The following is a 22,589-nucleotide window of genomic DNA, read 5'->3' on the forward strand; positions in this document are numbered from 1 at the left end:
GGATTTATTTTCTTGAGCGGATCGCTCAAGAAAGCGCGCCACGGTCCAGGGATGCTGCAAAACCGTGTTTTTTGATAGATCAACCGCGGCTCTCTCGCTGGAGTCCAACGAAAGGAGATTGCCAGGAACGCTAAAATAGCAAATTAGGGAATTCCAAGAGATTCTTTCCTCCTCCTCTTTCTCTCTCTTTCTTCTTGTTCCCACGATCATTGTCCTCATCCTGTTTTGATCGTATAAAACTTTTTTAAAATGTTAAAAGATTATAATATTAACGTGACGCTGCAGTTTTGATCATTATGACATTTTCCATTTAATTTTTTAATAATATAAATGTTTAATATATATTTTTAAAATTAATATATATTTTTAAAATTAGTTCTTATATACTATTTTTCTCTTATGCATACTTGATATCGCTTTATCATTATTTTTTTGCTATGCCAGTTGGGAAATAAGGATTAATGAGGCAATTAATATGGATTGATGTAACGATGATATCGAGGAGTGGATGCAATATAAGAGAACAGCTCGGAGAGATAGCTTTATTGTTGCAATGACTAAAATATATTACTAATGCAACAGTAGCGCCGATTCAGCGACAAAGATTGCGAGCAACTTATAATCACAACCACGCCGTTGTGACAGGATCGATTAATCATCGCATTCTCATTAAAACGCCCAAGGAAAAACCTTTGAGTTCAACATTCAATGAAACGACGACGAGTACTTCTGTAAATCAAGAAAATAGAATTCGCAAAATATTACAATTTTATTTCAGGACGCAATCTCATTGCGATCCTTTTTGTTCTTCGCGACTACTTTTCGCTGCCCGCGCCTTCTCCTTTTCTTCATCTTCTTGCTCTAAATATTTGTCCCACTTATCCAATCGCGCTTCAATTTCTGCATCAGTTTCTGTAATTCTAAAAAACACATTTCGATACATTTACAGCGAGATCCTTGACTGCATGCAGTGATTTATTGAGATACATATGAGTTGATAACGTGTTGAAAAAAAAAATCTGTGCAACACAACATTTATTACTAATTTAAACAAAAAAGAATTTATCAGCAACTGAATAAATAGTATGCATACCACAAGAGATACTCAATATTAATTGCTCAGTCGATGAACAAGAACGAAGAACATAAATATTATCCAACATTTTTCGAAAACATCGAAAAGATGAACATTATTTACATAATCTTTTATGCAAATAATCTTACAAGCAAATATGTAAAAAAATGTAGAAATGTCTGCATCAACAACTATCGGTAGTATTGACCCTGAAGCCGGTATAGTAGGAAGCAGCGTGGTATAACTTACTTGTACTTGGTTTTGCCGTCCCAGATCTCCGCCGAGATCTGCCTCTTGCTGAACCAACGGCCGTTCAAAAGCTGCACACAGGCTTGTGCTTCTGCCGGCTCTCGGAATGTGACCTGCGCTACTCCTTCAGGATGCCTCTAAGAAAAGAAAAGACATAAAAGCGCTCCGTAGAGCGCGAATCGCCCTATGCAGATCATTCTATTTTATTGAACAGCAACAGGCTGTCTATTGGAGTCAACGTTAACGTTAGAAATTAAATAAAGTATGGAAAAATAATAATAAATTTTGAATTCTGTAATAAAAACAATATTATATTTTGCTAGCAAACTTTCAAAAAAACTTTTCTGATATTTACATATTTAAACGCAATTAACTGACTTAAATAAATCAAAGTCTATATATAAATAATTAAATAATTATTTTGTTTTTAATACAAATATTGATTTAATGTAATTTTGAAAAAAAAATTTATTTTTAACGCAATATTTTCAAATCCTTATTTTCTTATGAATTAAAAAATTACTTTAAGGTTCCGTAAAACTATCAGCGGATCTCCTTTGATCCATGACTTATATCTTACACAAGCACGACACTAATAGGTCATGATTCATCAAGAACACATTGGCGCTAACACGTGTTTCCAAAGTAAAAAAAAATAGCAGCGAGATGCCTAAATTACATAGCGGAATATGAAATTTCTTGCGTAACTTTCTAAATCGATGCTATTTTGCGTGACGACCAAACGCAGAAAACCAGTATAATAAAATTAATTTATATATAATTTTCGAGATATTCAAGTCTTCCTTGAATTAAAAATTCATTAACCGAATAAACAAATATTTCAGACAAAGTTGATTGAAGCAACGGATAAAAAAAGACGTTGCAATAAAAAATATAAATTCCTACTATAAAAAATAAAGGTAATCTTAAATTTTTTATTTCAGAAAAGGGATTAAGGGAGACAGAATTAAATAAACAGCTATATAAAAAAAAAGAAATAAGAACAAGCGAAGCGAAATAGGAGTCACACGTCGTCAGGATGGAATGCGCTTTGACATTGAATAACTTCACGGCTGAGGCGCAAAGACTGGGAGTGTCTTGCCTTCCGCCGATTTATGGGGCTAGGGGCATCCCCTTTCGAAGGCGTTTCTCAATTCGCCTTTTCTGTGAAATGTATTCGCTAAAAATACGGTACTCAAAAAGATCACTCGCAGTGTGGAAAACATAACGGTTTTGCAAAAATCTTGTTTTAAGCCTGCGTATCAAGAATTGATTTTAATTCGCGATATCTAATTTTCCGATTTATAAAATACCCAAGAATTAAAAATTTTGCATTATTATTATTAATAGTTTTTATCGAATAGTGCGAAGAAATAAAGAAAAACTCACATCATAAATGATGACTTTTCTGACGTCCCCGCACTTCAGACACTCGGATCGGATATCCTGTTGATACTCCAGAAGCAGCTGCACCTCTTTGTCGAAATCTTCCGGGGTGAAAAGGTTCTTTATAATAACAACCCTTTCACACTTCAACGGTTCACCCCGCATGCGCTCCGGTCGCCAATCGAATAATCTACAAACAAATAAGCAACGACATAAGGATAATGGAAGATATGAGATTTGCATTTAAATTGATTGTAATTGCTTTTCCTCCTGTAAGCGATATAATATAGATATACAAATGAAATGTTGTCGGCAATCAAGAGCTCTCTCTCGCCGCGGAAAAAATGTTGTCCCCCCGAGAGCCGAAATAATGAACGGAACATGACCTCCGCCAGCGATCCGACGACAAATCAGATTAGTCGGTACAGTTGAATAGACAATTGGCTCGATTTTTGGAGCAGGGAGATATTTCTTTGATTTGCTTTTAAAAAGCGCCTGATAACGTGAATTTGTTCCGACAATTCTGGAAGAGAGCTTCGATTTCACAAGAGAGTCTGATCACGAGCAAGGGCGGTTTCAAGGAAAACGCGATTTACTACCTGGAAGGCGAATCGACGATCAGCTATTCAATATCCCTCACACATATGTTCGCAATAAACCGATATATATGTATATAGATCAAGTGACCGAGTTGCCTATCTTTCCATCCGCCTTATTTATCGACTATCTACATTCCGAAAATTCGTTTCTATATACTTAAATTCCTATTAGCAATGTTTGCGAGAAGTTTTAACAGCATGTATCTTGAGGTATCGTACTGACGAAGATATCAGCGAATTATGGGTTCTGCATCTCGTTCGGTTCTCCGAGCTATCACGATATCACGTCAACTCGCTGCTGCCATTATTGACTGACGTATCTCAATGGTTAAAGATGCCGACAAACGCAGACTGATAGGGCGCAAATTGTCGGTGCCGAGTTGCATAATCAAGACCAACCCGTCAGCCGTGAGAACTGGCGCGATGATTGATCGATCGTGGCTCACGATTCGCCTTCTCGGAACAACTCGGCGGAGATAATGCCGATAGGAAATGCTATACGACAATTTACGGGTGTCGAAAGAGCATGTTGCAAGGAGCAAACTTCCGGCCGGCGAACGTGGGCCTGTAACGTTCGCCAATAACTGGTTTTCGCGAAGTTCAGGGCGTTGACCCTGCGCTCGCGACCTACGCCGGATAACGAGGCGATGCAACGATGAAGACGACAAAGATACCGTCGCGACCAAACAATGCAATAAGACTCGATGGCGCGAAGAGATTAAGACCGACGATTAAGAACGACGCCCACGAGACGCAAGATATAAATATCATAAGAACTGCTTTACTTGAAGAAAATTATGATTGTTCCTAAATTTAATTATAATTGCACTTTAATCTGATTCTAATTGATTGAATCCGTAAAGAATGTCCTTTAGATCAAGCGTCTCTGTCTTTAATCATAAATAATTTAGCTTTCATTATACATACGAAACAATCGTTGAATACATTGAAGCATGCGCTAGACAAAGTCAATGTCATTCGGCATAATCATACGCTTCGATTAACTGGTTAAGCTGCTGCTTGCTGCAACAATCCGTTTGTAAATACGCCGTGCCCGCATAATTTTGGGCCGGCCTGTATGCACAGACGGACAGACTAAATGTGGGTAATCGACGTGCGCAGCTGCCTCTGCCGGAACCGCCAACGCCAAGCAGTCTGGCGGCTGCAAATCCAAAGCCGATGGCAGTGCAATTATAAGAGCCTTTACACACATCGCGGCACGTGTAATGCGGAACACGTATCACGAGCTCGTTTTTTTTTTCCTCCCCCCCCCCCTCTTTTTTTAATCATACGTTATCAAGCATCGCATAACACGCATCGTGATTCGAGAGCATGCCGCTTAAACGAGCCGCTTGCGACACGTGTGTACCGCGGTGCGTAGAAGCCTTAATAAGATGCACACGCGCGGCGGCGGATGCATCGTGGCTGAAACGTATCTTGATCCCCGAGGGATACGCCGTCTCGCACGAACGCGAGCGAAAAGAGAGATGAATGGACCGGAGAAAACCGAGGAGAAACGCGACCGTCTCGATTTCGCAACGGCGAGCACGAGTTATATACGGGCCCGAGGAAGTGACACCACACGTGCTTTAAGCGTCGCCGCGAGCACTTGACACGACAAGTATTTGTTTGGCAACTACTATTCAAATGTTAATTAATCTTTAATAACAGTTCTTAACGTCGCTTGGCGCTTCAACATGTAAATACTTATGAAGCTTGTAAAGACTCACTTTTCTTGCATCTTCTTCTGCCGCTCCTTGTCCTTTTTTTTCCGTTTCGGCTTCAACGCGGGATCGTATGCGCCCTTCATCTGAAACTTCGCCCTCTGAACCGACAGCGTTTTTCCTCGGATTTGCGAGCCGTCTAAGATTTTCAGCGCCAGATCCACCGACTCGACCTGAAACAAGTTTTAAATAATCAGATGAGGAGTCGCGAATGCGTTAATGCTCATTTGTGATTAAATGAAAAACAGATATGGCGATTTAAAAAGTTTTTGGCGTGTCTTGTACCAAAAGTAATTAACGCAGGACGTGAAATAGGCAGCGTTAATAGGCTGCAGTTCCTACTTATTGTGCCAAAGTAATGGAGCGCCATTGTTACCTGGCGATGTGTGGGTGATAGGTTCGTGATAAAAATTCGCGATCAATTTAAATACGTTTCATCAGCCGGTTACGCCCACAATAATTACGCCGAAAGAAAAAAAAAAAAAAACAAATTCCGGCTTACACGCGAAAGGACTGACTCTAAATTTATGGAATGTGGGCGTATTTCTCATTTAACGGCCACTTATAATTAAGCGGATCTCGGTCCTTTCATTACGCAATCCGGTCTTGCGGAAAAACCTGTCGTATGTTTGCTCGCATAATTAAAATTCTCTGCCGCAATCTTATTAGCCCATAAATAAATAATAAACTAAATTAATTTAAATTATATCATTGCTTTCAATAATGACTTAAAGATGTTGTTAAAAACTTTTTTCCAAGTTTTATGAGAAAAAATATTCGAGGGAATCTTCAGTAGCACGTAAAAACAAATTTTAAAAAAAAAACTTTAACCAAAGATCAGAAGATTAGAGATTAGTGAGATTAGTGATTAAACGTGAATCTCGAACTTTCGAGCCGGCCATCCACTTTTATATTGTCAAAATCGAGTTATATTTCTGAGGCTTTTTAATGGTTTCAAAGAAATCTCGCAGATCTTGTATGGAGGCGTCATAAAAACTTAAATAACGTATCATTCTGACAAACATCTTCTGGAAGCTATATATAGATCGTCAACTATACTCGCAATAGTATTCCAAGAATCATTTTCAGCTGTTACGCCATCGTTCGTTTTAGGCATTAGATACGTTTAAAAGCGTATAATATATTTATCAGAAATAGCAAATCCGTTTCCGCGGTAATGGTGTCACGCTTATTTACAAAATTTCGTAACATATAAACAGCTTAGGGTCATTTTAACTGCACTATTCACAGACGGAAATAGGACAGGAAATAATATTTGCCAACACTCTTCTCATTCTTTAAAGAAAGCTATGACGCAATTATTATGCGTCGATATAGGGCGCGCAAATAAAATTTACAAAGAAAAATACTTTGGCAAAATTCGAGAAAAACTTTTCACAGCGATGGAAATTCTCGGAGAAAAAAATCCTTGCAGCACGACATCCAACAATAGTTATTCGACCAAAGTTGTGCGCATCATTCAAATATATTTTTACAAAAATCTTTTCTGAACTTATAAATAAAATAAATTGTGCATTATTCATAATTCGTTATGAGAAATAAAATTTGTAATGTAAATTTTTTGGGACTGGCTCTCGTCTCGCACGCATTCGGCGTGATAATACGCGATGAAGCAACACACAACCAGAATGGTGAGTGTCTAAATGTGCACACGGAGTGATGCCGACGATGAATGACGTAACGATCCGGAGACAAGTCTCCCTTGTAACGATGACCTAAAAAATAGGCTTCCCTGCTGTGCTTGATATCTCGAGATCGAGAAACCAAGCAAAGAATATATTCCAGGAAGTATTCAAAGACGCAATGATTTACCGTCGACCCACTTAGGGTCGAAATTCCTAGATTCGAGACGATTCGCCATTTCTTTTCGTCTCTCCACTATCGACCGAACGGAAGCCGAAAGGAAGAATAATTCACAAATTCAATTCGATTTTTTGTAAAATTCTTACAAATCGAGTGCTCATAGCCATTTTTACAAGAATTTCATCTCTTTAGAGAGAATTAAACAAAAAGAAAGCATCTAATTTTGACGCTGTATTCATGAGCACGTGGGAATTCTGGATTCAAGGATACCCACGCAAGGGCTAAGGCTCACCTTAAGCACACCTTAAGAACCTGCAAACATAAAAGGGCCTCGCCATTCCTTTGACGCATCATCCTGCACACCCACGCGCCAGACAGCCTCGAGGCTCCACTCTTTTTTTTTTTTTTTCCTTTTTCTTTCAACACGTCTCGCTTTCGTTTAGCCCTTAACCGGCGCGAGCGGAAAGCGACACGACTGCTGACGTCATCATCTCCACAGGACTCTCGCCAAGTGATTTAAATAGAATCTCCTTTCTCAATTCCTATCGCGCAATCTGTCTTCCATGAGACAGCGCTATTTCCACGCCGCGAATATTACTGTTAGATTTCGATACCCGGTAAGTATTCATTATACGCTATCGAGGAAGCGATCACGCGGCTCATACGAATTATCCTCCCCCCTCCCCTCCCCCATTAGGACTAGTTTCTCGGAAACGCTTTGATTTAAGGTCTACTCCGCTAAAACAAGATTAAGGTGGGGATTGCACGGCCACGCGCGTGTCGACTAGATAACGCGTGAAATGGTAATCTACATAATCGGCGCGTAGCGAGATAGATTATCGTTGCTCGCTCGTAAACGCCCAGCGATGATTAAAATGCTGCTTTTGTGGGAATGATTTCAGTCTATCGAGGGCGCTGTGAGCCCCGCGCATAACGACCGGCGAGAACGGGATCGGACTTATTGTCAGGCCGCTCGACCACCCAGACGCAGCTCCCGCGGTCATCTCAGCGGCACGGCCTATGTTAGATCACTGCAATTACAGTATACCCGCGGCATCCAGTTCACGTTTAAATTATACGCGTTCCACCGCTCGGTACACACGTAACACGTTACAATCGTCAGCGGTGCGGTCACGTCCCTGAGTAATATTTTCCCCGTCCACCAGAGAGATTATTTAAACTCGCTCGAGTTTCCTCTTATTAACACGTTTGCAGGTAACGCATATGAATGGCGCTTTCGGCGGAAAAGCGTGCCTTCGTGTGCTTACGTGCCGCTCGGTTCTCTCATTTTCCGCGCAGTCACACAGCCACGTACCAAGAATACATAAATTAAACAATTACGTGCTAACTGCATGCGAAAGTGCTCTCTGATAAGATAAGATTCCCCGCCGAGTGCACACATCGCGCGGTGTGATTTCTTTAGTGACTAACGCCCGCAATGATGCAATCATGCAAATATGAGTTTCAGATATCATAGAATAATAAAGCTGCATTATCATACTACAAGAAGCTGAATGAATGCAAAACGATGCGCATGTACACGAGATAATATCGGAACTATTCATTTATCCGTAGCCTGCAGCGTTGATTAATGATAGAGAGACGAGATTTCGAAGTGCCATGCATCATCATTATTGCGAGATGTCGTGTTCCTAACACGATTCGAAATGAATACTGACGTTCCCTCCTAAGCAACTATAGTTAGCCGACGTCTATTATCATTACTATACTGGCGCTCGGCCAAAATTTCTCCCTGACATGCATTAAATACCGGTTGCGCACGCGACAAGATGATTCACGGAAATCCTCGCGGAAAGTTAATATGTAAAAGAAAAAAAAAAAAAAGAAACATCTTTTCAAGAAGAAAGCATCGTCCGACAGATCGTTACTTCCTCTAACGTTACACGGCGGCCTTACGTATTCCGCTCACTTGCAAGTTCTCGTAATTGAAGAGACAGGTTGAAGTGCAAAGCTAAGGAACGCGCTGTACAGACTCGCTCGAAAGAGGCTGTCGGTGGAAAAGATCTCCGATACCAAGAAGTTGAAGCTAGTCTGGTAAGTAAAAACGCTTCCAGCAATATTTCATCGCCTTCCTAATTCGCAATTTGGATGCAAGGACTAAATCATAAAGCGTGCCGAGCAACAATGACGTCGTCGCGTTGACTTGACGAGGACTATATCGCGCGCAACGTCAACTCAGACGAAGGGTCAGACTGAATTATCATTAAAACGATCGCGCCGTTGGTGCTACGCCTACACTATTGACATTTAAGATCGCGACTGTCCCACTAATTTGCATCGCGAGAAATTCCAGAGATGAGTCAGTCAATTGCGCACGACGATCGCGCATGTAAGTTTCATTACACCGTGGCCGATTTACAGTTACACCGAACGTGTCATTGCGGAAAGCGCGCGACGAATTTTTATGGCCTAATTTGCCTCGTGAAATTGCGACGCCAATCAAGCAGTCCTTAACGCAAAAAGTCGCGATGAAAGTCGTTATTATCATGTAAATGTCGGGAAAAAAAATTTTGCTCAGATCAAATTGACAGATATAATAAAATGCGATTTTTGAGATCGATAAAATATTACTCATTTGAGATGCGGTATTTACTATAAAATAATCTCATGCTTGTACGCGAGATAATGTATCGCCGTATCTTGCAGCGTGATATCTCAAGTGGTACCAGCCATCTCCGGTTTCTCTTGAGAAGCGTATTTCGGGATGCATTTTAGTTTGCAGATAAACGCCGAGACAGGCTGCAGAATGTCTCTCGAACTAAGAGTAAGATTCTAATCATCAAAACGTACTTAAATTAGAATCAAATCATTTTCTAACAACGCATTTCCTATCGCTGTATTTTATTCGGAATGATGCAATATTTAAATTCTGTTGCGCGACAACTTGACATTCTATTAGAATGTCAACTGACATAAAATTTTTATGAATCTCGTGAAGAGAATAATTTGTTTGTGTCTCACCAAGATATCGTGTGGGCAAATTTTCATCTGCAATTTCTTCGAGCATAACGTTTGATAAATATTTCGTCCGGCTTACGATTGAGTTTCAATGCGCGCTATTTCGCCATTTCGTTTCATTGTTTTCAATCGAGAAACTGCAGAGCCCGCGCGATAAAGCTCTCCCCATATTAGGCGCAGTGTCTTTCCTTTTCTAAGAGACGACACGCATTGCAGACGTATATACTCGCGGCACATTTTGCAAAACCGGTTTCCGGGATTCCATAAGGTCTGAAGTGCGCGCGAGCGCGCACGGGAGCGCTCGTAAAAAAATCGGCGGTTTTGTTGCTCGTCGTTTTTGCGCCACAGGGACGAGCGGCTTCTCGGCGACGGTACAATTGGAAACTGTTAACGCCTCGATGTTTAACAAACGACAAACGCGGCAGAAATTATGATCCCGCAAATGGAGAATTTGCAGCGGCGAAATTTCCACGTGACGGAAAGCAATGAATGAATATGTGCGTCGCCGGCGGCGAGACATCCGTTATTTCGGTATTTCCTGTGGTCTTCTACTGGCTACACATGGCCGAGGATGCTGAGTGAAGCGCTATTTAACTATTTTAAGAGTAAATGTTTTTTTTACAAATAGTTTCTACAGTTTCTACAGTCAACGTATCAGATGTCTCACCCTAACAGCAGGAAGCTTTAATGATGTACGATGCACCTGACCTTCCTGCTCGCTCGAAAATGCCGATCGTTTCCTTTCGCGGCAAACGCACGCGATGAAGAACGTCAGTAAATCTAGTCGGGACAGTCTCGACGAGATCGAGTTCTCAACGCCTCGATTGCAGTGGCAAATGGCGATAATATGTTATCTGTACAGCATAACAGCATTACAGTTAATCTAAATTTTAAGAATACTAATTTCTCAAGTGCCAAATATCTATTTTCGCATAATTTCATCGCTGATCCAGTTTTTGCATAATTTCATTTGCCTAACGTATTCCCGCATCTCCTTGAGAGAAACTTGGAAATGCACGTAACGTGCGTTAAAATGTACGTGATTTTGCTCAATACAGAAAACGTGTTTGGAATAAAACCTCTCTGCACTACGTTTTTACTTATCCTGAATTTAAAATATTAAAGGAGAAAAATAAAGTTCAATATTAAAAATATAATATAATAGAAAATTTATTCCAGGTATCGAAAGACTCGTGTTTTAAAATGCAAACGCCGAAGGAACAATGCGTGTGTCTGCGAGAGAGCGATTTGAAACATTCATATGACGATAAGATTATTCAAGCGCGGAAAAAGTGATCTAACACTTCGAAATGGCTGACTTGACGTAATGTTACACTGACGTAATCGTATGGTGACGATGATTCCCAAGCCATAAACATGTTCGCGACGTCTACATCTCCATAATGTCTGATGCAATATCTAGAATTACTTGAATCTGTCAATCGTTCCGTTGTGATTTCAGGCACGCAGTCATCAGCCCACCCCAAATTGCAATTCCGCGAATTGCAGCATTCCCCGTGTACCTTTCAAAGCATCAGGAATGTGCAAATGAATCGCCGTCATAGTACGTCATGAACGTAATCCCCCCCTCCTGCCCGACTCCCTCGCAAAAATGCAACTCGTGTAATAATAAAAAAAAAAAAATTAAAAAAAAAATTAAATAAAACGCGCGCTTTGATGTCAAGAGCATAAAATATTCTTTAAATCCTGCATTCGACGTGCAATATTTAAATACTCCAAATTATCTGCGCATGATTAAATTGTACAATATTTAAATGTTATCGGCGATTGGAATGAAATAGTTTCATCATCGTGTTAATTAAAATAATATCGTTATTTATACATTCACTGCGCGCGATAAACTCTATGCAAAAATAGCTATCTATCGTAAAAAGGAGAGACTTGGATATAACTTAATTATGCAACTGTGATAGCGACTGCAGGCGCCGTACAGAGTGCATAATAATTTTCATGACCGAGCGCGGTCGGCGTATTTTTCCAAGTTATTAAGTAAAATGAAACGTACGATATTTCTGACTGCGTGTAAATATGTAATGCAATAATCAGAATCCTCGAAATATTTTCGAGTGCGTTTTTTTCTTTCAATTCAATCCCTGACTTCTACGATTATTGTCTCATAACTCGAACACATTCGGCCGTGCCAAATACTCGCAAGTGCTAAAACTGGTGGAAATTATATTAAGCACAAGATTTGCCAAATCCGATTTAACTGTAGCGAATTACGCTTTTAGCTTCTGCGATATCTCAATTTGCCGACACTTTCTTCTATTTCTGTTACATTTTACAATCAACCTCATTTGGACGTTAACTCTCCGAAAGATACTATCGGACAGATGTTAATGCACCCAATTGGCAGCCTGCCATTAAACGAAAACCGCTCTGGCAGCGCGATAATATTTTAGAGAAGTGTACGTCCAATTTGAGAGGTAACACTTTCATATAATACTTTTACATATTATTGAATGAATTTGTCAACGTATCGATTGTCACACGGATTTAATACTAATTAATGACATTATTAGCATTTCAGGTTTATTCAAACATTATTCAGCGATTAAACAGAAATATTGTGAATCAGTAGATAAGAATACAGCTGAAGTGTTCTCGAATAATTCTTTTTTAGTGTCATAAATTCTGCAATAATTTCAAATTACGATCATCGGAACCGCTTTTGCATAGATTATTTTTTTACTCACTTTAATATTAATGTTTACATAATCTAGCCTCATTTAATATGCCAAAATGATAATAATGATTCGTTTTCTTCCTGTTTCGATATTCACGAAACTCTCTTAGCTATAAATTTTTTCGACATCATATCGCCTTGATCCCTTCTCACTCTGAGTTGAAAAACTGATGCTGATATACGTTCCAGCTTCACTTTACAGTAATTATATTCAGCGCAGATGAATATAAGCACTTTAGTTTTGTTGACGCGCAGTTTCTCAAACATTTCGCGAGTTGTCAACGCAGCTGCGGCAAGTTTGTTCAATAATACGTACATGTTGGCACATAATTATCGCACGCTCTATGCCTACTAAGTTCATCTATCCTTGAGTTCTAAGACGATACATTCGTGGCATTATGCAAAACGTGAACAGAAATCATTAAATCTCATGTGTTCATATACCATGCGTAGTGATAAATTCCATTATTTCGAAATCATCATAAAGATCAAGGTGAATGGGAGATATTGAAGGTTTTCTTCGGAATATTTAAAAATAATAAAAGAATGTTTAAAAAATTTTGTTCCAATTTTAGTATTTTTGTATAAAGCGTGAAGTAATGCGACAAAAATAACTGTTATGCATGCGAGCGTGAAAGATTTTGATGAGATGTTTCCTCGCGAAAGCGTCATATTCGAAAAATAAGCAGAAAACACGAATTAAAAGCGTGAATAGTCCGCCTCAGCGATCTGCGCGAATAACAGCGTGAAGCGTGTGATGAGCGAAACCGGGTGGTAAGCCAAACAGATTCTCTCTATGAGGGATCTGTGGGCTCCTCGGATCTAGAAAACGATCGCGGTAGCATCTGGCGATAGGGGAGGCGCGAGAGAATTCCGCTCGTAAGCTCAGAGCGCGCGAAGGTACGCGCCGAGCGGAATGGAAGCAGCGGCTTCAGTCGGCCGCGGACCTTTGCCGTAGAACGGTCTCTACATCCGGATAGTCTGGGCACCCCATCGATCGCGATAAAGTACTTCGAGTCCCGACGTGAGCAAGAGTGGCAAAATCATATCAATCGATTTTTTTTTGTCACACGGTTTCGCGAATTCGCGAAGCGGTGATTGCCAATGTGTGAAATCGGAAGCGAGACGAGGTTCAAGGAACGAGAATGAGGACGATCTTGCACGCGTATCGCGACTTCTGTATCGAGTACTCCGGCGAGTAAACGACGTGTGTGGGATATAGTCATGTGGAAGTGCTGGATCCTGTTTCTGTGCGTCGCAGGTAATTAATAGTTTCCGTAAAGTGCGCAAAGTGGATGTAGCGGGTAGCGGATGATTCTAATCAAAGAAACGATCCGAGATGTAACGATCCGAGAGTGAACACAAGGAGATGCGATTCATTCAAAGAAATAGAAAAAAAAAAACGATTATACTAAATCCTGAAATGCGAATTGCAATTAAAAATTAACAAATTGTCATAATACAGCGAAATGTGTGTATTCAGACAAAGTACTCTGCAAAAGCTTGGAGTATCTTATCCAATTTGCGAAGATTGGTGGATGCCAGTATGAACAGAGACCAATTTCATTGAAACAACGAAATTATAGTAATAAACGGTCATTTAGCGGAAAAGGATCGACCTCCCTCCTGTAATTACGTTGCCCAGCACAATATCATAATGATATAATTAACACGTGTTTATATATTTAACCCCCATCGCAATTTTGCTAACCATTGAGATACAAATAATATCAATTGCAAAACGATATATCAAATCAATTAAAATAACAAATTTCATTTTTGATATCTATTATAATTCTCTCTGCAAAACTCGATTTTTGTAAATTAGATTTATGTATTAAATAATTAGAATGTAAAAATAATTTTTTATATTTGTTACAATGTAATTTAATTTCTACAAATTTATCTGCCACTCATTCATTCACTGATAAATAAATTAATTAGGGCATTGGAACAAACTTAAAAGGAATACTAGATATCGCTAAGAATATTTGTGATAATTCTTGGAATGTTGTAAGCGTAATCGTGAGAAGATATCTTAAGATACGTTCAATGCTGAGACACAGTTGACTTAGTTATTTGTACCCATTAGCAGTTACGTACTTTGCTAATTGGCAGCGTAATAACAGCTTGAGATAGGCTAAGAGTTTACGATAATGTAACGATAATATCACGATAATGTATATAATTGTTATTTGTATGAGTTTTAAGATTGCATGATAAACATGACGTGACCGAATGTCATTAACTGAATGTCATTAACTATCATAGGTAAACGATGTGCGGGACATGATAGAAACATTAAATAAATAAAAATAGTTAGCCTGCGGAGTCGTTCTTGGAAGTATGCTGATATTATTGACAGAAAAAATGTATACTTGAAAATAATTTGCCACGCAATGCTTCTGAAAGAGGTGTGCTCTGATTATAAATTCTGTTTAACTTTCTATCGAGTTGTTTTCGCGGGAAAAACTGCGACTGACTTTGAATAAAATCTCGAAGAGCGAGCCTTAAAAGGAATGTACGTTGCAAGGTGCATACTTTATATCGCACGTACGCGAAATTTTTGCATGTAAGATTAACCAGCTTGCAGGTGGAACGGAATACGTTGCGCAGACAGTTTTGGGACGCGCATAATTTACCGTGCATCTTGTGATGGAAACCGCGAATAAATTAACGATCGAAGCACGTGTCCTCGTCCGACAGACGATAGATAGGTTCCGAGCAGACGTAACGGTCTATTTTCGCGGGATCGAATCTAGGCAGGAACGAACAAAACGATACCATCGGATCGGATACGCGTCGAGAATAGCTTAGATCGCAACAATGCCGCCACCGCAAACTCAGAAATTCAAAATTCGAGCCAGTATTATTATCTTGTCCGAAACTTTCGATCGTTTGATAAAATTTCTTTAAGTGAAAATGACGCAATCGCTCGACTGCTAATTACGTTGTTACAACTTACAACTTTAATTGAGCCGGATTAATCTTTCTTTGATAACGCGATAAGTAAAAATCAAAGGTTATTCCATTAGTTGCTAATAACACCAGTTTCGTGAAAAGGGCGATAAATTCTGGAAATATGAGAAGAATTTCCACCCAAGCCACCGAAGTTAACCTTGTGCCATAAACGCTGTATGAATGAAAGTGCAAGTTGTGGGTAGACTATACGCCATATAAATATGACTCCCTGTTGCGACTATCGATAACAGACGATTAGACGAGCTTGAAAATATCATATGACTCGAGGAGATTTGTGCTCGAAGGTTATAACACGATCGAACAAACCTTTCGATAAGACGTTGAGAATATTATCAACTTCGTAACTACAATTAAAACAGTTTAGCTGGAAGCAGCTTCAACTAACTTTGACGCACGTCGAGGAATTATGCGAGTTCGAAAATTACACCCCACGGCATTTTGCAACTTTCTATAAATACATGACGGTATTTGCACGTCCCTAATAAAAATATTTCTAATAAAGTGAATTTTATATATTCCATACATTTTTTCATATTTTCCACATCGGTTTTTTTCGACGTAAATATTTAACGCTTGAATATCCAATAATTCTATAATCAATGTTAATAAATCTATAATCATGTTTTTACGCCTTTTACAAATAGAGAACAATTTTCCGTGGCTTCCTGCACGGTCGAGTATTAACGCGAATAAACCACCTGTGCGTCTTTTTTTTTTCGCTACATCCATATTTTTTTCTGCAATGAACGTAGAAGTTATTTCGGTATCAGCCAGCAAGTAGGCACACCTGTGATAAGAAGACGCATACAAATTAAATGATTACACAAAAGAGATACACGCAAGTGCAAACCTGACAGAAAGAAATTTATTGCCGCTTGTCTCACACTCACGAAAGTGCTAAGAAACAGAGTTCTGTGATTCATGAAATTTTAAGTTCTTTGAACTAAATTCTTGAAATGAATAAAACACATTGTAGCGCAGGAAAATTTAATTTTGTCATCAATATCCGCTTACCCCGCAGAATACTACAGAACCAGGAAACGAGGATGAATTTCTACATTAGAGATTTAGACACGGCCTCTAGGAACCTGAATTTCCTGCCGGAATGAAAAATACAGCGTACGTGCTGGCCATCTCGTCTGTAATGCCTCGCATTTTAAAGCACGTCGTACATCGTCGCGCCTAAAGCTACAATAAACTTTAGCATAGTTTGCAAATTCACGTGCAACAATAAGGTAGAAATGTGCAACTCGGGCATTTCGTGAATTTTACTTCACAAAAATTTTACAGCTTAAATTTTACCGCTACAATTTTTAATCATATAATTATCTTTTACTTTTTTTTTTGTACAGAATGCTTCTGAGTCATTTTGCTTAATTTGTTTATTCAGTCATAATTAATTCTGATTGCTACAGATCATAGTATGATTTTCAATGCGATGACTAACTAATATTGATCACGCTTTAATTAAGAGGCGTGGAATAGCGGTTAGCTACTAGTTTTTATTGTTTGCAGAAACCAGTTCTCGTGGAATTCTGAATGTGTGAATGTGTACTTGTATGCGAGAGACGTGGAGTGCTCACTTCAGCATGCGCTACGATTATAGCTGATTAATTCCCATACTGACCTATTTAAATTTGCGACCTATATGTATCATCCTGCGTACATATGCATCGCAGCTTAAAATCAAGAGTCGACGAGTGGTAATTGAATATCTACTTGGCGTGCAACGCAACATAAATCTAAACGATATAAAACGACACATGTTGTTTGTGCTTCCTATTAGCGATTGAAATGATTGGATGATTTCATCAAAACCCAATAAAATAATAATATAATTAAAAAAAAGAAAAAACGAATAAAATAACGCTAATCTCGACTAAAAGTAGTTCGTTATTTTTTTGCACGTGTCGTAATCTTGTATGTCTATTTTTTTTCTACTCATTACAAAGATAATAAAAAAAACGCACGACAAAGTTGTTTTACAATTCATTGACCTCCATCATTTATCATCGAGGTCAAAACTGATAGCATGATATCAAAACATTATTCCAATGAAAACAGACTCAAGGTGGTCAAATCTTTTTTTTGCAATTTGTTGATCAAAATTTCTGCTAGAAATTGTTACGAAATGGATGCAGGAAAGCTTGGCCGGTACTCTCGTATGTAATTGTCGTGCGAACGAAAATGTATTTTCCATATTGACGGCCTGCGGGCGGAAAGGTTAAATCTCTGGTATTTATTAATAGTCGTACAGTACTACTACTGATTACGTATCATAAATGAAATTTATGGTGGCATGCGTGCTACGGAATTCGTCTACGCGACGATGACTCACAGAAATGGCTTTTTGAGTAATTAATTGGATGAGATGTCTATGTAAGCACTTTTATAATAGCTAAATCGATTTCTAGTATATTGCCGCACATCGAGCAATCTTTCCGCTCTAATTTTTTTTTTTTTTTTTTTCAGATTTCGAATCATAAACTGCTGATTTAGTTCAAAACTTTCTCCAACTCCGAAAGATCCTTACAGTCTTAAATAACTTGAAGCACCGTTTGTATTTTGAGAAGCTCATCAACCGGCGCCTTTATCTGGCGGTTCATTATAGATAACAGTACCTATTGTATGCACAGATCAGCATTGCGTCACTATTATAAAAAAAACTGCTCCATTTATATCTATTTATATCAGTTCATTTTGCTCGAAGGATCTGTCACGCCCCAAAAGTTTCAATCAATCGAATTATTTATTCCTTTCCAACCAAAAGATTGTGCAAAATTATAATAAAGAAAAATTCTTTTCTTCTTTTCACCAATGAGCCAGCACGATTCTCACTGTCGTTCCTTGTCAAATAAATAAAGCTTATAAAATATATATTTGAGGTGTGCATATGAATACAGAGACAAAGTTATTTATATATGTTTACCGAAATACATCGCGGAAGTTACGGGCAGGTGTTTTATCAAAGTGGGGCATTTGCGTTTTAATCATAAATCTGGAAACGTTGCACATTGCTTACTGAATAGAGTTAAATAATCTATTTTACGACACAATGCTTCGTAATTTAATGCTCAATGTTATGTCTTCGCGGTGCAATGATGTGGCGCCTAGTCGCGCGTAAACCGCAGACGGCGTTACATAATGTTTAAATTCCGCTCAAGGCCACGGAACAAAAATGTATTCACTCGGAACGAAACCCATAAGGTATGCGCATAATTTATACCGGTAAAAGAGAACATTTTACCGTACGCATTTCAAAATATCGAGATTTATCGGAACGTAAAATTCCGGCCGAAACGGGACAGCTGATAGTTATCGAACCTGTTGGAAGTTATTAAAAAAGCGAACAATGTACAGCGGGCAAAAAAATATCGAATTAGTTCGAGTTTTTTATTTCTACAAAATCTCATATGTTTCCGGATACCCAGAAAATTTCTAAAATCGCAATTGACGACCGTCGTATCTAACCAATTTTCTTTTCTCTTTTTCAGGTTTATCCTCGGCAATTTTGGACTCGCCGAACCATGGCATTAGCTCCTTGCCGACCAATCAATCGACGACAGTGCGACAATACGAACCGGTAAGACGGTTCGCGTGTCCCGTGGGATTCTTCCGATTGAAGCGATTTTGTTACTACTTGAGCGCCGGCACAGCACCATGGAGGGACGCGTACTTTCATTGCAAGGACAGAAACGCCACCCTGGCTATACTGGACAGAAATGGAAAGGACAAGATACTGAGGAAGTACTTGATGGGGGAGCAGTTCAGTGAGTATAAAACTATTCCCGCGTCCTCTTTTATTCCCGCCTGACTATGACGTCGCGCAACTCCACCCAAATCTACGAACCTCAACAGCAAAATTGGAGCGATGGATCGGCGGAATTTTCAACTGGCAGCAGATGGCTTGGGAATGGGGCGTGACGGGTGAGAAGATGGTTTTCCAGAGTTTCGGGAAAATGGAACCGGGGAAATCCGAGAAGTACGCGTGGCACTGTATTATAATGGATCCCGCATTGAAATACAAGTGGAGTGCGCGGAGCTGCGTCGAACGGAAGCATTATATATGCGAAGTGCCCGCCGGTCGCTTAGGTGAGAAATGCACTCGCTATTTTCACACTCAAACTCGTTGGTAAGATTACACCTATGACTTTTTTTTATTTTTACTATTCAAATATTCATTTCGCGATATTCTTGTTCCATTCAGTCAGAAGACGCAAGAAATCGGACCCTTTCGCGCCGCAAAACCAAAGATTGAAGCCCAGGAAAAAGGGCAAGAAATACTTAGACGAACAAAGAAAATTAAATGAAAGAAAAAATAGTCGAGGAAATTGGAAGAGAAATTGGGCGGACCAAGGGGAGAACCAACAATGGGCCAACGGTGTTAAACTAGGATCGCGGCCACCTTCTAAGTACTAATTTTACTATGTTAAATAAATTTATAGTGTAAAAGTGAAAAAAAAACGTCTTTAACGATCTGCAATTAATTAATCACAATTTCTATAATTAATTAAAATTGCTTTTGACAGAAACAAGATGACGCAGTCCAGAGAGCGTACGCGACATCGTGCGAACAGAACTCATTTGCAACCAGCTGTGCCGAGGGTTGCTCAAATATTGTCCTCAGGGCAGGAGTACGGCGCTTTTCTGGGCGATGGACCAAACAACCGTCGGCCGCAGAGCTTGGCGGATATGAATAATGTTCTCTCGCAGTTCCACAGTAAAATAAACGATTTCGCGCGGGAGGAGGTTTTATTGAAACCGTAAGAAAGAAACTTTAAATGTCGCATCAACAGTTACGCGGTTGCAGCCTTGCTATATAACTCTGTTATACACAATATACGTCACTGCGAAAATTATAAAGCATGAGCTTTTGCTACAACGATACTATCGAATCGCCGAAGCTCTGTCGCAGCCATTTTACCGTAATATATAATTATAATTGCAATTATAAAAATTAATATTGCAGAAAATCGTAAAGAATCTGTCGTGGCCAAAATTAATCACAAAATGAATTCTTATAAAGTTCCTCTATTTAAATGTTTGCGAAAATTTGGAAGATATATTGATTAATCAGTAGATTAGGTATCGATTGTGAAACTGATAGATAATGCTCGTAATATTTAAATAGCCCATCGCAAAATGCGGCACTATTTCTGCCATTTGTCTAAATATTCTCTGTGTATTTATCGCAAAGCATGTAAATTACTTATCGTCTCTCTATCTTTTCGAAGCTAGTTCCATTTCGCAAAGCAATGTCTTACGCAATTAATAGATTGTAATGTGTGAGTAATTTTTATATTGATTAAAAATCTTAAGTTGTCAATGCTTGTCGCTGCACGGCGTTACACGAATTAAATAAATCACCATAATCCATCACTTAATGATTAATTAAAATGTATTCAGCGATATCAGTTTACGTTAATCATAGCGCATAGTTTTTATAAATAAATTGCAGGCAGATAGAGTGAGTCAGAAAGCAAGATAAAGGTCGTATCTTTATTTTTTGATCCACTCTTATGTTCGTTATTTTTTCACCGCTTTGTGTCTGTAAATATGTTAATGTAAGACCATCGATGTACTCCCTACATTTAACAATGTATATTAATAAAATACTGAGATGTGAATTTTTACGGCGTAATCGATATTGTCGGTAACATCAAACTGTATTAGCGGGGTGTATATCAAGGAAAATCATAAAAATCATTCAAGTGTGTTCCTACCTTGATGTAGGTGCAGAGAGCATCCCCCTTTGGTTCACCATTGCCATCTTTGTAGAGTTTGATCTTGTCCTTCCCTCTCTCATCCCTTGCTATGAGGCCACACTTGGCGAAAAGTTGCGTGAGTTCTTCTATAGTAATATCCAGAGGTAGGCCCGATACGTAGATAGCGGTGTTGTGCGCCTCGTCGACCTCAAACCAAGTTGGTGGTTCCTGAGCTTTTCGCTTGGCTTCTGCTTTCCTCTGCTCCTTCTCTTCCTTAGCCTTTTGTGGAGGCGGAGGTTGTTCAGGTTCTGGTGGTTTTGGCTGCGATACGCTGGTATCTGTGAAACCGTAATTCATCTGGTATCTAGCCATGAAATCCTCATCAACTTTTGGAAACCAGGCGTTCTTTTCTTTGTCCCAGAAGTACACGCTGCCATCATTTGGATCTGTATAAGTATGTGTGTCGTTCTCAAAGCCAAAAGCACCAGTTGCACTAACTTCAGGACAAATGCTTTCTTTCTTTTTCATCCCATCAGAATTCTTATTATCGGAGCTCTCCTTCTTATCAACGCTTTCTTTATTATCTTCCTTCACCACCCATTTATTGTTCTCTTGGTCAAATTTGTAGGTAATGTTTGTTGCTTTGTCAGTATAGATATAAGTTTGGCCGTCAAACTCATAGTTCTTCATAGGATCATCTTGTTTCTCTGATTCTTCTGTATGTTCCGTAACTGACTCTGTGTCAGCCATTCTTAATGATTCATTGAATCAACTTCCAAAGAACAAACCTGCAATATAAAAAGAAATTGTTACTGACATATCATCACAAACACAAAGGAAAAATATAAATACGAACATTATGTTAATGCTTTTCATAAATATATTGGTAATATAATATGTTCTAACATTTTGATACAATCTAATGATAGCGTTATATTTCAGCGTTATATTCAACAAAATTAATCGCAAACGTATAATTTGAATCACGAAATAAAATAGAAACTTGCCGAAAAGAGGTTAGAATTATGACGCGAATTGACAGTGGACGAATTCTGTCTTGTTTATCAATATTTTTCTTACCGATCAATTCCACGGCAAGTGTAGCACTAGTTAACAAGTAATTTGCGTAGTTATAATAATAAACACTAACAACAATTATACATTTCTATCATACAACTGACAGAAACCATTCTACATAACCGACATGCGATATATATTAGACGCCATTACAGCTGACTACAGCAGGTGCTACGACATTAACGTCATCTATACATTATGTGAAGCATTAATATATAAAGATTTTGCGAAAACGGTAGATTATTTCAAATATCCTATAGTCATCTGCTTGTAAAGTAAAAT

At 38.8% G+C, this 22,589-nt stretch overlaps 2 protein-coding genes across 2 annotated transcripts; one reads left to right on the forward strand and one right to left on the reverse strand.

Moving 5' to 3' along the window:
• Positions 1–528: 528 nt before the first annotated feature.
• barc (RRM1_TatSF1_like and RRM2_TatSF1_like domain-containing protein barc) lies at positions 529–22,467 on the reverse strand. Its single transcript, XM_067360212.1, has 6 exons — positions 22,311–22,467; positions 21,249–22,018; positions 5,040–5,206; positions 2,714–2,900; positions 1,325–1,461; positions 529–920 (listed from the first exon to the last, which is right to left on the reverse strand). Exons 2-6 carry the CDS (start codon positions 21,978–21,980, stop codon positions 788–790), a joined length of 1,356 nt encoding a protein of 451 aa, XP_067216313.1. The 5' UTR covers positions 21,981–22,018; positions 22,311–22,467; the 3' UTR covers positions 529–787.
• Positions 13,421–21,152, forward strand: LOC105670580 (uncharacterized). The gene is made up of 5 exons (XM_012364172.2): positions 13,421–13,804; positions 19,020–19,295; positions 19,384–19,617; positions 19,733–19,937; positions 20,055–21,152. The coding sequence occupies exons 1-5, from the start codon at positions 13,768–13,770 to the stop codon at positions 20,290–20,292; spliced, it is 990 nt and encodes a 329-aa protein (XP_012219595.1). The 5' UTR covers positions 13,421–13,767; the 3' UTR covers positions 20,293–21,152.
• Positions 22,468–22,589: the final 122 nt, after the last annotated feature.

Source organism: Linepithema humile, chromosome 8 (genome assembly GCF_040581485.1).
Source record: "Linepithema humile isolate Giens D197 chromosome 8, Lhum_UNIL_v1.0, whole genome shotgun sequence".
Classification (NCBI taxonomy): Eukaryota; Metazoa; Arthropoda; class Insecta; order Hymenoptera; family Formicidae; genus Linepithema; species Linepithema humile.